General features: G+C 35.6%; 2 protein-coding genes and 1 pseudogene across 3 annotated transcripts in view; 1 reads left to right on the forward strand and 2 right to left on the reverse strand.

Annotated features, from left to right (window-relative positions):
• The window catches only part of LOC107696521 (extracellular signal-regulated kinase 2-like), an 8,352-nt gene extending 4,297 nt beyond the window's left edge, over window positions 1–4,055 (reverse strand). Inside the window, exons 1-9 of the mRNA XM_016496881.1 lie at window positions 3,987–4,055; window positions 2,980–3,078; window positions 2,755–2,784; window positions 1,481–1,571; window positions 1,110–1,240; window positions 852–1,015; window positions 611–750; window positions 416–473; window positions 160–297 (exon numbers count right to left, since the gene is read on the reverse strand). Coding sequence (XP_016352367.1) covers window positions 160–297; window positions 416–473; window positions 611–750; window positions 852–1,015; window positions 1,110–1,240; window positions 1,481–1,571; window positions 2,755–2,784; window positions 2,980–3,078; window positions 3,987–4,055 — 920 coding nt within the window. The remainder of the gene's footprint in view (window positions 1–159; window positions 298–415; window positions 474–610; window positions 751–851; window positions 1,016–1,109; window positions 1,241–1,480; window positions 1,572–2,754; window positions 2,785–2,979; window positions 3,079–3,986) is intronic.
• Window positions 4,056–7,152: 3,097 nt separating this feature from the next.
• On the reverse strand, window positions 7,153–10,888 carry LOC107696523 (vacuolar protein sorting-associated protein 28 homolog). 2 transcript variants are annotated; one of them, XM_016496882.1, is made up of 10 exons: window positions 10,798–10,888; window positions 10,132–10,177; window positions 9,965–9,993; window positions 9,839–9,876; window positions 9,606–9,695; window positions 9,140–9,245; window positions 8,819–8,920; window positions 8,461–8,514; window positions 8,250–8,341; window positions 7,153–7,451 (listed from the first exon to the last, which is right to left on the reverse strand). In XM_016496882.1, the coding sequence occupies exons 1-10, from the start codon at window positions 10,858–10,860 to the stop codon at window positions 7,331–7,333; spliced, it is 741 nt and encodes a 246-aa protein (XP_016352368.1). In that variant the 5' UTR covers window positions 10,861–10,888; the 3' UTR covers window positions 7,153–7,330. The 2 variants fall into 2 exon arrangements, with proteins under 2 accessions (XP_016352368.1, XP_016352369.1); XM_016496883.1 differs by lacking the exon at window positions 10,798–10,888 and adding an exon at window positions 10,694–10,762.
• Window positions 10,889–11,416: 528 nt separating this feature from the next.
• On the forward strand, window positions 11,417–13,212 carry LOC107696510 (uncharacterized; annotated as a pseudogene).
• Window positions 13,213–13,967: the final 755 nt, after the last annotated feature.

The following is a 13,967-nucleotide window of genomic DNA, read 5'->3' on the forward strand; positions in this document are numbered from 1 at the left end:
ATTAAAAAAAAAAAAACACTGGGTGGATTTTTATCATTATAGGGTGGTTGTGTACATACACTGCCAACACACATTTCAGTTCAAACAACTTGTAAAAGTGCATGTAGCATTATATGACCCCTTCAAAAACATGAAATAACTAAAGAAAGCGAAACTCGCTTGGACACATATGGGTGCTGCAGAGCTTCCTCTGCACTCAGTCTCTTGTCTGGATTGAAAACCAGCAGGCGCTGCACTAAATCAAGGGCATCAGGTCGCACTGATGCTGGCAGAATTTCATCTAATGGCACCTGCCGTCTAAACACACATTCACATCAAGCATGGTTATTATGTCAGCAGAGTCATCATTCAGGTTCAGCTAAACAATCATGGAGTGAACTATGAAGACAAACTGTTAAATATTAACATTACATACCTAAGCAGCATTCTCTGAATCACAGAAGCCCCATATTCTGATCTGATGGCCAACACATCTACAAAAAATGACAAAGTCCTTTTTGGTTTGTGTTTTTAATAAATTAATAATTGATGAAACAGTTCATAATTCTTCATGGCTGGTTATTTTAGTTGTTACCTGAAAGAACAAGCCTCACGTAAAATACAAACTCACCCTCTGTAGAAGGATGTGGAATGGCGCTCATGATTTTTTCTATTTGATTAATGGTAGATGTCCCGGGGAAGAGAGGCTTGCCCAGAAGCATCTCCCCCAGAATGCAACCTATGCTCCACATGTCTACACATTTTGTGTACCTGCAGGAAATATAGGACCCGCTCTCATAAATAATATACTATATATTATGATTAATACATTATAAAATGTTTAAAAACAACTTATTTTGGGGGCCACACGCCTACTAGATCCCAAGAGAATTTCAGGGGCTCTGTACCATCGAGTTGCAACATACTCTGTCAAGGCAGGATTCACAGCATCCTCTTGGATCTGGTACAGGGATCTTGCCAAGCCAAAGTCACACAGCTTCACAAAGCAGTCTGAGTCTAGTAAGATGTTGGATGGCTTTAAGAAATAAAAAATAAAGCAATAAACTTATACCAGGACTGGTTTAAAATAATTCTGTAAGCATGAAGTGATGTTAAAAGGTGTGACATACCTTTTGGTCCCTGTGAATGACATTGCCTGAATGAAGGTATTTTGTGGCTTTAAGAAGCTGGTACATAACATAACGCTTATGAATGTCTTTTAATAGACTTCCTTTCTTTATTACTGCATGTAGGTCTGTGTCTGAAAAGAATAGTTGGTGTGAATAGTATAGACGTGAACAAACGTGAACAAAATCACATCACCACCTACTGCCACCATCAACATAATAATAACTAAATCTTATGTCAATAACAACAACTTGAAATTATGAATATTGCCATAGAGTACACTTAATTCGAATATAAAGGGAATAAAGGTCTGAAGAGTACTGACTAATAAGTACAAAACACTGCAGGAAAGATCATACAAATGGTCTCCTACCCATGAATTCAAACACAAGGTAAATGTCTTTGTCATTTTGGGCTCTGATGACATTCAGTAATTTAATTATGTTAGGATGATCCCCAAACTCCTGCCAAAAGTAAAAAAAGAACGAAGTTTGATTATATACCTTAAAGGGGTCATATGATGCGATTTCAATTTTTCCTTTCTCTTTGAAGTGTTACAAGCTCTTGGTGGATAAAGAAGATCTGTAAAGTTGCAAAGACTAAAGTCTCAAATCCAAAGAGATATTCTTTATAAAAGTTAAGTCAACTTCGCGCTGTGGATCGCCGGATCGGCTTTCATCCTGGACGAAGCAGAGTCCAGCCCGGGTTCGTCACATGTGGTTGCCATGTGGCTGCGCCGTTCTCAAGCCCACCGGCCGTCGCTCACTCAGCACGTCAGCCATTCCTCACTCTAGCCTGATGCCTGATTTCAAATGGGTTTGAATGTTTTTGTCTCGTCGCTCCAGCCGGACAGGGCATCACAATATGGTAGGGGCGTAACATTTCCGTCACACGCTTGAGGTATTCGGCAAATCACAACGCACTGGATAGCTGGCCAATCAGAGCACACCTCGCTTTTCAGACCGATGAGCTTTGTAAAAATCGATGCGTTTCAGAAAGGCGGGGCATAGAGGAGAAACAATAATGTACAGTATGTGGAAAATAATGTGTTTTTTTAACCTTAAACTGCATAAACACATTTCATTACACCAAATACACAAAATAATGTTCTTTTTAGCAACATCATATGACCCCTTTAACAAATACAAAATTAGGTTTTTAATGTAAACTACTGTTCAAACATGTGGGGTCAGTGGATTTTTTTCTCAAAAGAAATTAATACTTTTATTCAGCAAGGACACATTAAATTGACCAAAAGTGACAGTAAAGACACTTATAAGTTACAAAAGATTACTATTTCAAATAAATGCTGTTTTTTTTTTTTTTTACTTTCTATTCATCAAAGAAAAAAAATTATCATGGTTTCCAGAAAAAATATTAAGCAGAACAACTGATTTCAACACTGATAATACATTTTATTGGAAAAATGGAGTAATGGCTGCTGAAATTCAGCTTTGCCATCAGAGGAATAAATTACAGATATATTAAAATAGAAAACTTTTTTTATTGTAATAATATTTAACAATATTATTTATATAGTTCAGCCTTGGTGAGCACAAGAGACCAAACTTTTGAACAGTAGTATAAATATAGACTGAAACATGAATATTTGGCTTCCAAGGTTTGGTCAAAGGGCAATATTCTTACCTGAAGGAACATAATTTCTCTGAATGTTCTCTATGAGAGAATGCAGAAAAGCAGAAAAATATGAAATTGAGACATTTAAAAAAAAAAAGTTAATTAATAACTGATTTGATGTTTATTTGTTAATACATAGAAGAGTACTATAATAGTTTAGTATAGTATAGTATAGTATATATCTTTTTCAGTCCATCCTTCGCTCTCCACCTCTCTATTTTACTTTTCTCTAACCTGAGCATCTGTTCGATTCCTAAAGGCATCAAAGATTTTCTTCACAGCAACAGTCTCTCCTGTTTTTCTGTCCACCGCCTTCCAAACAATTCCATATGCCTGTGAAATGGATTAGAAAATACACCATTATAAGATTATAGTTGACTGAAGGAAAACATACAGTGTATGACTTAATGGCCAGTTCTCAAGGAAGGGTTGCCATGAAACGTCTCCGGTTACTGTGCAAGCGCTCAGTCTTAGATTCTGAGGCAATTGTCGCTCTCACCGCATTATATACTGCCCACCAGCTTGTCAGCATTTGCATAATTAGTGACAATTGACCAGTTTATTGTACTGGCGTTATCCTATACGGTTTCAGGATTTTCTGAGAAGCGGAGGAGTTCCCACTGTGTATGCTTCGCAATGTAGAGTGAACACTCGAAAGGGAACCCTCATTTAAGTCATTTGTGCTCACTGCAGTTTCCATTTATTTACTGGAGTGACAGAGGAGAGATCAAGCAGTTTATAAAACCTTTGTTTACTTACTGCCATTATTAACAGTTCAAGCTGTTTCCCTATGATGTTTACTGCCATGATTAATCCTAAGGGTGGCCTTTCTTTGAATACAATATTTTATGTTAGATTTTCTATTTTGTAGATTGTATTTTTATTAAAAAAGTGACTTTTGTCCCATTTATTTCTTGAAGGATTAAACAGAAACAACAGTCCTTCATTGCATCCATTTAAACTGCATGGTACCCGCCAACTACAGTACAGCAGTTCTTTCAAGCATATATGATCACTATTGTGCACAACGAATGATTGAAACAATACCCCATGATCCCCGTTTCAGTTTTTTTTTTTTTTTTTTGGATAGTCCAGATGAGGCTGATGGTCTAATTATTGACCACAATCAACATAACAGCAAATACATTACCCTGTCCATTAATTATAAGATTGACGTATAAGATTGTATGAGGCTAATCTGGGCACTTAAACACATAATAACAGTAAAGTGAATGGCTTACCCCTTTCCCAAGTCTTCTCTTGATTTCATACTTCAGAGTGATGTGTTCTTCCACCTCCGTGATGTTCATTCCGTCTATTTCCTGTTTTACCACTTAAAATGAATCTGAATTTGTTTTGAACATGGTAGGAATAAAATCCTGGATGCTTGAGGAATGCAGGATTGACCCAAAATAGATGTAATAAATTAAAACTAAAAACAAGATCTTACGAATTCACTCCACTAAGTTACTAGAAGTACACTTTTACTAAGTGATATGCCGAATAATACATCTAAATACGAATTTATCACGCGTTACTCTTAATCACTATTGACAATCCAAACATTTAAACGGAGTTACATAAATTCTAAACCCGACCAGTTGAAAGCAAATGTTTGTCGTTTGGATTTCACCATTGATACCTGAGGTCGCTGATACCTCTGAGAAAATCAATGGTCTGGTACAAAGTTACGCATCGCTTGGGTTTGTAATTGGTTGTCGCCATGGAGACGCAACCCTACACAGGACGCAATGGACCCTCAAAATCAATGGTCTGGTACAAAGTTACGCATCGCTTGGGTTTGTAATTGTTTGTCGCCATGGAGACGCAACCCTACACAGGACGCAATGGACCCTTTTCACAAGACTGTGATGACGCGTTTACCGGTCATCAGCATCGAAAATCCACGAAAGTTTTTCATATTTGTATTTTTTTTTTTTATGTATGTACATTTATAACACTATTCTTTGTATTATGTCACCTTTGCATCAAATTACAAAAAAAAAAACAGTTAACGCTAATGCGAGGGTGTTTCTAATGCAGCGTCTATGGGAGGGACGGTACATTTGACATCGTTCTCTCTTCTGACAGCCGATATCAGTCTCTATTTTGTTCCTTTTATTGAAAGTCATGAAAACACTATCGTGGAGTTTTTCTTTTGCTATTTGAGCAAATGGGAATGCAAAAAATATATTTGTGGTACTCTCCCATTCATTTTTTTTTTAATTTATTTTATTTTATTATAATATACGAAACACAGAATGACATTAAAGGGGTCATATGATGCTGCTAAAAAGAACATTATTTGGTGTATTTGGTGTAATGAAATGTGTTTATGATTGGAAGAGTCAGAAATCAAATACATATACAGTTTTAACTCTTCCAGAAAAAGGTTAAAGAAAGGCTTACACTTACAATATTTACATTTGTGTACAAAATATTTGGCGAGAAACAAAATAAGATTGAGTAAATAGAAAACATCTGATTGTTCTCTTTTAAAATGTGTATAACCCAGAATAACATTTTCATATTTCAATTAAATTTCAGGAATTATACCACAAAAAATACTCGAAATGTTTTTCCACAGATTCTTAGTATACTCACAATACCAAAATAAATGAGACAAATCTTCAGTTTGGAGACCACAGAAGGAGCAATTTACATCAAAATCCTCAGAAACAAACCTTTGTAAAAAACATTTTGTGGGATAGCACCAATGTTTCATTTTATAAGACACTTTTTTTTATCTTATTGTACAAAAATAATTTTTGAGGCAAAACCCACACTCTAGCCCAGCTAATTTCACCTACATGTCTGTTCCAATAAAAGATAGCATTCGGACAAGAGACAACCTCATTCTGGAACAGAGCACGAATGCTCCTATTATTTGATTTGGTGTTAAGGGATAATTTACCAACATTGGTGGTAAGGGATAATTTACCAACATATGTATCAAATACATTGAGAAATGGCACAATCTGAGAGACCTTGTTATTAAAACCCCTCATAAACATAATCCCAGAAGGGATAGCGCCAAAAACAATAGCATATTCTTTTGCTGTAATTGGGATTTTATAATGTGACAAAAACCCCTCATATTTTAAAGGAATCCCTTGCTATTCAAGTTATGAAGTTAACCCAACTATGACGACTTCCGCTGCTGAGAAACCCGGAAATGTGAAAAAGGTCCATCTCTGAAAGGAGTCGCATGTTTGATAAAAGTGCGGGTATATTAGCGAAATGTCGGCGAAAAGTTACATTGTAATGTAATAATATAGTGATGTATGAAGTACGAAGCATTACCTGCACAGTTGTCAGTTTCAAACAGAGCAGCTTTCTGTTAGTCGGGACTGCTTGACCAACGTGAGACCAAATTGAACCCAGTGTGAAATCAAACTTTAACTACCGAAAATTCACCGGAAAAAAAATCCGCTAATTGTGACTGCACTTGACTTCCGCTGCTGAGAAACCCGGAAATGTGAAAAAGATCCATCTCTGAAAGGAGTCGTATGTTTGATAAAAGTGCGGGTATATTAGCGAAATGTCGGCGAAAAGTTACATTGTAATGTAATAATATAGTGATGTATGAAGTACGAAGCATTACCTGCACAGTTGTCAGTTTCAAACAGAGCAGCTTTCTGTTAGTCGGGACTGCTTGACCAACGTGAGACCAAATTGAACCCAGTGTGAAATCAAACTTTAACTACCGAAAATTCACCGGAAAAAAAATCCGCTAATTGTGACTGCACTTTAATAGCGTTTCCGAGGCCTTTTTTCTCAAGTTCAACCAAATGAAAGGATTTAATATGATTATTTGTAAATATAATCACACAGAGAAAAATATTTTTCAAAGTATTATGTGGTTTATTTCAAAACTATTTTATTTACAACGATCATTTAATAAATATGACTTATTAGCCTACTTAATATAGTGAGCTAGACCAACACCATGCCAGGGAAAGAGTAAACCAAGTTCTTAATCAAGCTGTTATAAAAGTCAAGTTTATCAACCTATAGATTTTAGGGTACTGTAAATGAATGAGCATATTTAACATTGTCTCATTTAAAAACTGGTAAAAATTTTAACCAAAAAAAAAAAAAAAGTAAAGTGTGAAGCTAGACAAACATTATCCATTTAAAATAAAATGCAGTACTGAGAATTCATTATCAAACCTTGCTCTATAAGATATTATGAGATCCATAAATGATCCATTAATATGTTTATTTAACACATGTATTTATAGAGGCAAGCATCTTTTGCCTATAATAAACTCCTCCCTATAATGCCCTCTTTGCATCTCAGCTGGCTATGTATTCGCTATTGCCATTCTAGAGAACACTTTCAGACTACCATGTGATAGAAAAATCTATTTACATTAAAAAAAATCTCTAACTCTTTAATTTTCAAATCTGTGAATAATACAATCCTGATTTTATTACTGAACAACATAAGCCTTAGTAAACAGTACTCTAATTGGATATGAGGTTCCTACATTCCTACAACAGACATGGGCAAAATAGGGAAAATGGTTTGATAAAAAGCTGGTGAAAAGGAGTTCAAAGAGCTCAGAGAGGGAATGAACATTTAAGAAGAGTGTAAGAAACGATTAAAGGCGTTGTAGGCAGACTCCAGGTCAAACAACATCTGGCGAACCTGGGAGTCATCCAGCTCATCAGATGCAGACATGCTGCTTAGTGTGGTTAACCTGTGAGGAAGAACAAAACAGTGAGCATTGTTTTCAAAGTGCAAGAAAACTGAATTTGTTTTTCAGCCAGTTTGATTTCGTTTTGATTTTAGATTTTGGCAGATGAGCTAACAGCTTAAAGTGTTAGTTCACCCAAAAATAAAAATTAGTCCATAAATTACCCTCAAGTCATCCTAGGTGTATATGACTTTCTTCTTTTAGACGAATCCAGTCAGGGTTATATAAAAAATTGTCTTTGATCTTTCAAGCTGTTTTAATGCCAATCAGCGGGTGTTGCAGTTCATCAGTCCAAAAGAAGTGAAATAAAGCGCATGCATCCATAATAAAAAAAGTGTCTCACACGGCTCCGGGGGGTGAACAAAGGCCTCCTGTAGCGAATCGAATTTATGGGCTAATTTTCATTTTTGGGTGAACTAACCCTTTAAATTTAAATTCTTAAGGACTAAATGTGATTTACAAAAATTACCCCAGTCTTCAGTGTCACAAAATACTTCAGAAACCATTCTAATATGCTGATTTGGTGCTTAACAAACATTTCTTATTATAATCAATGTTGAAAACATTTGCGCTGCTTATTATTTTTGTGAACACATGATACTTTTTTTTCAAGATTTTTTGATAAATAGAAACATAAAAAACAGCATTTATTTGAAATAGTAATGTTTTCTAACATTATAAATGTCTTTACTGTCACTTTTGATTAATTCAATCCATCCTTGCTAAATAAAAGCATTTACAACTTCTTCAGACAGCAAAGTTTTGAATTGTAGTGTACTTCTGCAGTGAAACTAGGCTTACCAGAGGCTGACTTTGTCTTTGGCCTCTGAATCTGGAGGCATGTTGCTCATTCTATTCATGGTCTCCATGAGCTCTCTCAGGTCAGGCTGGATCTATAAAACAATTTTCTCAGTTAATTAGTAATTCTTAAGCTCAAGAAGACTTAAACTGTCTCTAAATAACATTACGTTAATCTAATTAAGCTGATGAAATAAGTCTATGAAATGAGTACCTCATCCATGGCACGAATCTCAAGTCGAAGCTTGTCCATCACTGTGATAAAGAGCTGCATGAGAGAAAATAAAGATTAAAAAGGTTATAGGAGCAGATTTTGCCTGTTCTTATGATTGCTAAGTGTTTATTTTAGCAGGGGCTCAATGCACCACATACTCTACTGTGGAGCCCTGTGAAAAACTGCATATAGCATTATTTCTTCTAGTCTGATTAAATAAATCTACTTAATGGAACTGTTGGAATAAGAAAGTATCCTCTGTGCTCAATCGATAAACACTGGGGCGTTCTGGCATTAACTCAAGAAGCTATTCATTCTAGGCTACATAAAATCACTAAACAGAGTTCAAGATACATACAGAAACTATGTCTGCAATGCAGCGATTCAGGTTGCCCTTATCATCCTTAATGGTGATTGGTCGATCCTCTTTGATCCTCTCCATAGCTAGTGGACAGTCCAGCTGTCAGAAACAAACAGTGGAAAAAATATTAAGAAACTAAAACATACTGAACCACATGTAAAAACATACACACACACACACACACATATATAAATATACATGTATACACAAACGTGTGTGTGTGTGTGTCCAATGTCCTGGACTAATAAATTACTTAACAAAGGTACAAAAAAATTAAAATAGAATAATTTAGTTACTTATAAGCAAAATAAGCTATACCCTGTATTTCCGACAAAAGTCATCAATGGAGCCCACATCTGACCCCTGGACTTGTTTGAAAGCAGCCTTGTACTGGACAAGCAATCTTGAGCAAGCTCCTGTGTATCTGCAAAAACAAAGCAAATATGTATTATATAAGAATAGACATAAATAAAGGTGTGGTCACATTGCCAACATTTTATGGGCAAAAAAGGTCCATTGTCTATTGTGAATAGAACAGTGATGTATGAAGCAGAGTTCACACAGAAGTCACTTTCAAACAAAGCAGCTTCCTGCTGATCAATGCAGTAAATTTGTGTGACCAATGTTAGGAAATCTGTGCGCAGAAATATTTTGCACTCATGTGAAATTTCTAATCATGTGGATTCCTATTACAATTTCTGGATTTCACTCACAAAAAAAATTGCAAATGTGACTACTACACCTTAATTCACAATATTTCGCGCAAACAAATAAAGTAACTAACTCGTTTGGAGTCACACAGTCTTTAATGTAAGCTTTTTCCAGTGCCTGGAGTGTTTTGACCACAGCAAACAACTCTGCCATGTTGTCATACCTTTCAAAACAAAAGAAAAGGACATTACATGCAGCCCAGTCACATAATCACTATTCTGCATCATCTTTATCATGACATCAATCAATAAGACAAATAAATAAGGAAAACAAAATAGCCATGGCTGAACAATATGGTTAACTTACTTTTCTCTTTCTCTGGCATTTTTGTACAATTTCACTTCCTATAACAGACAAAAGCACATAATTTAAAGATGATTTTGACAGATAAGTCAATTATTACAAATTATGTGCACAATATAACATTATTACCTCATACAGTTCTGGCTTGTTGGCAGGTGCTGGTTAAGTTAAAGCAGAAAGGCAAAACAGATATCAAATCTGATATGAGACTAGTACAAATATAAGCAAGAGTAAAAGAAGAATGAGATGCTTTGATATTTTTAGAGGCTCATGATAAAGCAGGTTCTCTCACTCACTTCCTCCCATCACTCCAGAGGCAGGTATTCCATGAAACATGATGAACTACAAGATAATTAAAGCGACAATCAGATTATTATCAATCATCAGCCACGGGTCTGCGCATGATATACACAGTGGCTGCATATCAAAACCGACTGATCTGATCTCATTATGTTAAGGTTACTCATTAGATTTTAGACGAACTAACTGACACAATGTATAGTGCAGGGGTGTCCAAACTCGGTCCTGGAGGGCCGGTGTCCTGAAGAGTTCAGCTCCAACCCCAATTAAACACACCTGAACCAGCTAATCAAGCTCTTACTAGGCATACTAGAAACTTAAAGGCAGGTGTGTTGAGGCAAGTTGGAGCTAAACTCTGCAGGACACCGGCCCTCCGGGACCGAGTTTGGGCACCCCTGGTATAGTGAATCCTAACTGGAGCATATAATACAACAGCTAATTTGGTTTTGTTTATTTCCTAACAAATACACTGCGACGTCAGCTCAGCTAGCTAGCTAAGATATTGCTTTCATTCCGCTGTAAGGGTACAAGAAACGTTGATGTCTCATTAATTCACACCTTATATATGTCTATAACGTTAATGTGGTTATGAGATGACATATTATTCAAATACTAACAGCGTTTTTAGCTAAAACGCACCAGGATAAAGTCCTTTCACTCACCCTTATATTGACATCACCCGCTGCAGCAAGCTGACGTGACGTCGCCGGATGATTTCGTAACATCCTGTTTTCTTCTTCTTCTTCTTCTTCTTCTTATTCTTCGTTGGTATTTTATTGGCGGCTGGCAAACCAGCTTATAGGTGCATTACCGCCACCGACTGGACTGGAGTCTGGATCAAGATTTATCCTGTTTTCGCCACTGTCCCGACTTATTCTTCATTACAAAAATTGTTTATGCAAAGAATATACTATTTAATCTGAACTAAAGTAATAAGAATCATTATTTATTCAATTTCACATTCGAATAAAACGGTAACATTTATTATGTTATTAATTATACATTATACATGGGGTTGCCAAGTCCATTTAATATTTCTACACTAGACAATATCGCACTTTATTCACTCAGTTATGTAATATATAACTACATTACACTATAATAACTGTATTAAATAGTATATTATAGATCATCGTAAGGCAACCACCTTCCTTATTATAACCAGTGCAATTAATCGAACAGAACTGATATGTCGGTCATTCACAAGAATACTTGGCAACCCGAGATTGTCTTTGAATACGCGCGCGGGAATGATCAGACAGCTACAGTGAACAGAGAAGCTCGAGAAGTGGTAACTACAATCTGGCGTTGTAGCTTTGTTTGTTGTGAGACTGTGAGCGTTGTAGGGAGTTGTTTGTCACGCGTATAAACCTAGCCTGGTTATTTGAGCGTGTGTGAGATTTCAAAACAGAATGAAATCCGCTAAGAACACTAAAGTGAAACCTGCAGTATCATCTAAAGAAGAAGAGTGCGGAATATGGCTCGACACAAAAGAGTTAAAAGAAAAGAAACAACAGGTAAAAACAACTGAATTCTAATTAAATATATTATACTAAATCTAACTTTTTTTAAGTGTATTGAAAATATATATTTTTTTAATTTTTTCAGAAACAACTGACCCGTCCAATATCCAAATGATTGAACCCACTTGCGAGATCAGGGGAATACAGTGTGGCAGTGGCACTGAGCTTCACTCAGACCAAACTCAACATGCCTGTCACTAGACAAAGCACAATATCACATTTCTTTTCACCCAAATCCAGAGGTAAAAAATTCCAGAGCTGTTTCATACTGTAACTGTATCAGATTATGTGATACCTTTAATATTACTTAATATATATATATATATATATATACCCTGGTATTTGAGGTACCATTATAGTTTTTATTAATAGTATGCATTTATTAATGGTAATTAATAGTATGAATGAGTTTTTATTTTTATATTTTTCATTTAAATTTTTTGTTAACATTTTAGTCATTTTATTCTGTGTTTTTGTAATTTTTATCAGTTATTTTTATAATAGTGTTTTTAAATATATACATACATACATACACACACACACCTTTAATTTGATGATAAACTGTTAAAGCTTATAAAAAAATGTCCTTTCCTGACTGGTATTTGTTTGGCCAGACCCTAACCCTAGTGTGGCTCATTCTGGGATGTCCAGCTTCATGCACGCAGAGGCACGCACCGGGGCCATGTTGCCCATTATACAGAAAATGTGTTAGAAACACAAGAATATTGGAATAAAGAAGCATCAAATGCATATCCAAATCAGACAATTCTTGAAACTGAGGCTTTCTTTCATGAGGAGCACTGTGATCTGATGGTCTGGAAGCCCTCTGAAGATGCACATAAGAATTTCCGTAAGTCTCTGGGTCCTAAACACACGGACAAACATGATTTAAGAGACTAGAAGGCCTCATTTAAGGGGTCTATCTTAACCTCTAGGCCTGTCAATGAAAACCACAAAAGATCGAATGCTTCTGTGATTACTAATAAAAATCAGGAGCATTCTTGGTGCAAAAATAAGGCATCGCCCATGAAACGGATGGGAAAAGAGAATAGCTGGTCCACATCACCTATTCAAAATGCTCCAACATCCCCTTTTAAACGCCATCTAATTTCTAGTCCAGCTAAGTGCAGGTTAAAGGAGAAATACACTTTTTCCCCTAAAAAATCAGGTAAGGAACTTGCAAACACAGAGATGGCTGGAGAAACTCTTGCTATGTTGTTCACTCAGGACTCAGAGGGCTTCTGTGTGATTGCTCATCGTGACCAGCACTTAAGAAGCCCACTAAAAGACCAGAGCAATTTATCTGTGGGCAAAGATTACAGGAATAGTCCATCTGCCACTTCTTTAGAAAAAGAGGAGAAATCAGATCTAGAGACAGAGATGCTTTTCACCCAAGACTCCGGCATTAGCCGGAAACCGATCTGTGGTGAAATCATTTTAAGTGTTTTGTATTGATTTTATTTTTCAAGCACTTGAATTTTTTTAATGTAGATTTTTATATGTGATACATTATAGAAACAAAAGTATTTAAATAAAAAATTGTACAAAAACAAATAAACCCCCCAAAACAATGTTTGTTGTGTAATATTTTATAAAGATTTCCTGTTTGCCAGCAGATGGCACCTTTTACTCTCTCAGTTTGGTGAACTACTTAAGCTGTGCTTTTAGAATCGGTGTATATTTTAAAGTAGGACATGGTGTGCCTGCGTCACGTTAAACATTTATACAAGTTGTTCATTTGAGTTTAAGCTCTATCATTTTAAATGAATTTATGTTTTGTATTGCTTTAAATGACCAGCATGGAGCAAGGTGAATATTTCACATTCTGTTCTCGTTTGCCAAGTTGATGTTTCCCCATTGCTGCTCTGTTTAAATTTGCTGTCAGGGACAGAATCTATGAGTTTCATTAAAGAGCCATGTGCTCACAAATTCAAACATTTTTCACGCATTTATAATTAATGGCAACTACTCTCAAATATGATGATCCCCTTGCAAGGGACTCCCTTCCTAAAATATAAAGGCACATTTCACGTATAAAAACCCATTTATACTGTGTGAGAAAAATATTAAATAACGACAAAATTAAATAACCATTTTTAAAGAGAATTAAATCTTTTATATTATCCTTGTACAAAGCAAAGTTTAACATTTATAATACATTTTGTAAAAAAAATATTTTTTGTTCTTTTTGAAAACCCTTGCTCTAGAACAACTGAACCTTATAAAGCTTAAATCAGAAGATGGTAAAAATGCCAATACAATACAAATAACAGTGTAGTGAGTTCACAATGACTTTATTTGATTAAATT

The sequence above is a fragment of the Sinocyclocheilus anshuiensis genome, unplaced genomic scaffold (assembly GCF_001515605.1).
Source record: "Sinocyclocheilus anshuiensis isolate Anshui unplaced genomic scaffold, SAMN03320099.WGS_v1.1 scaffold590, whole genome shotgun sequence".
Taxonomy (NCBI): Eukaryota; Metazoa; Chordata; class Actinopteri; order Cypriniformes; family Cyprinidae; genus Sinocyclocheilus; species Sinocyclocheilus anshuiensis.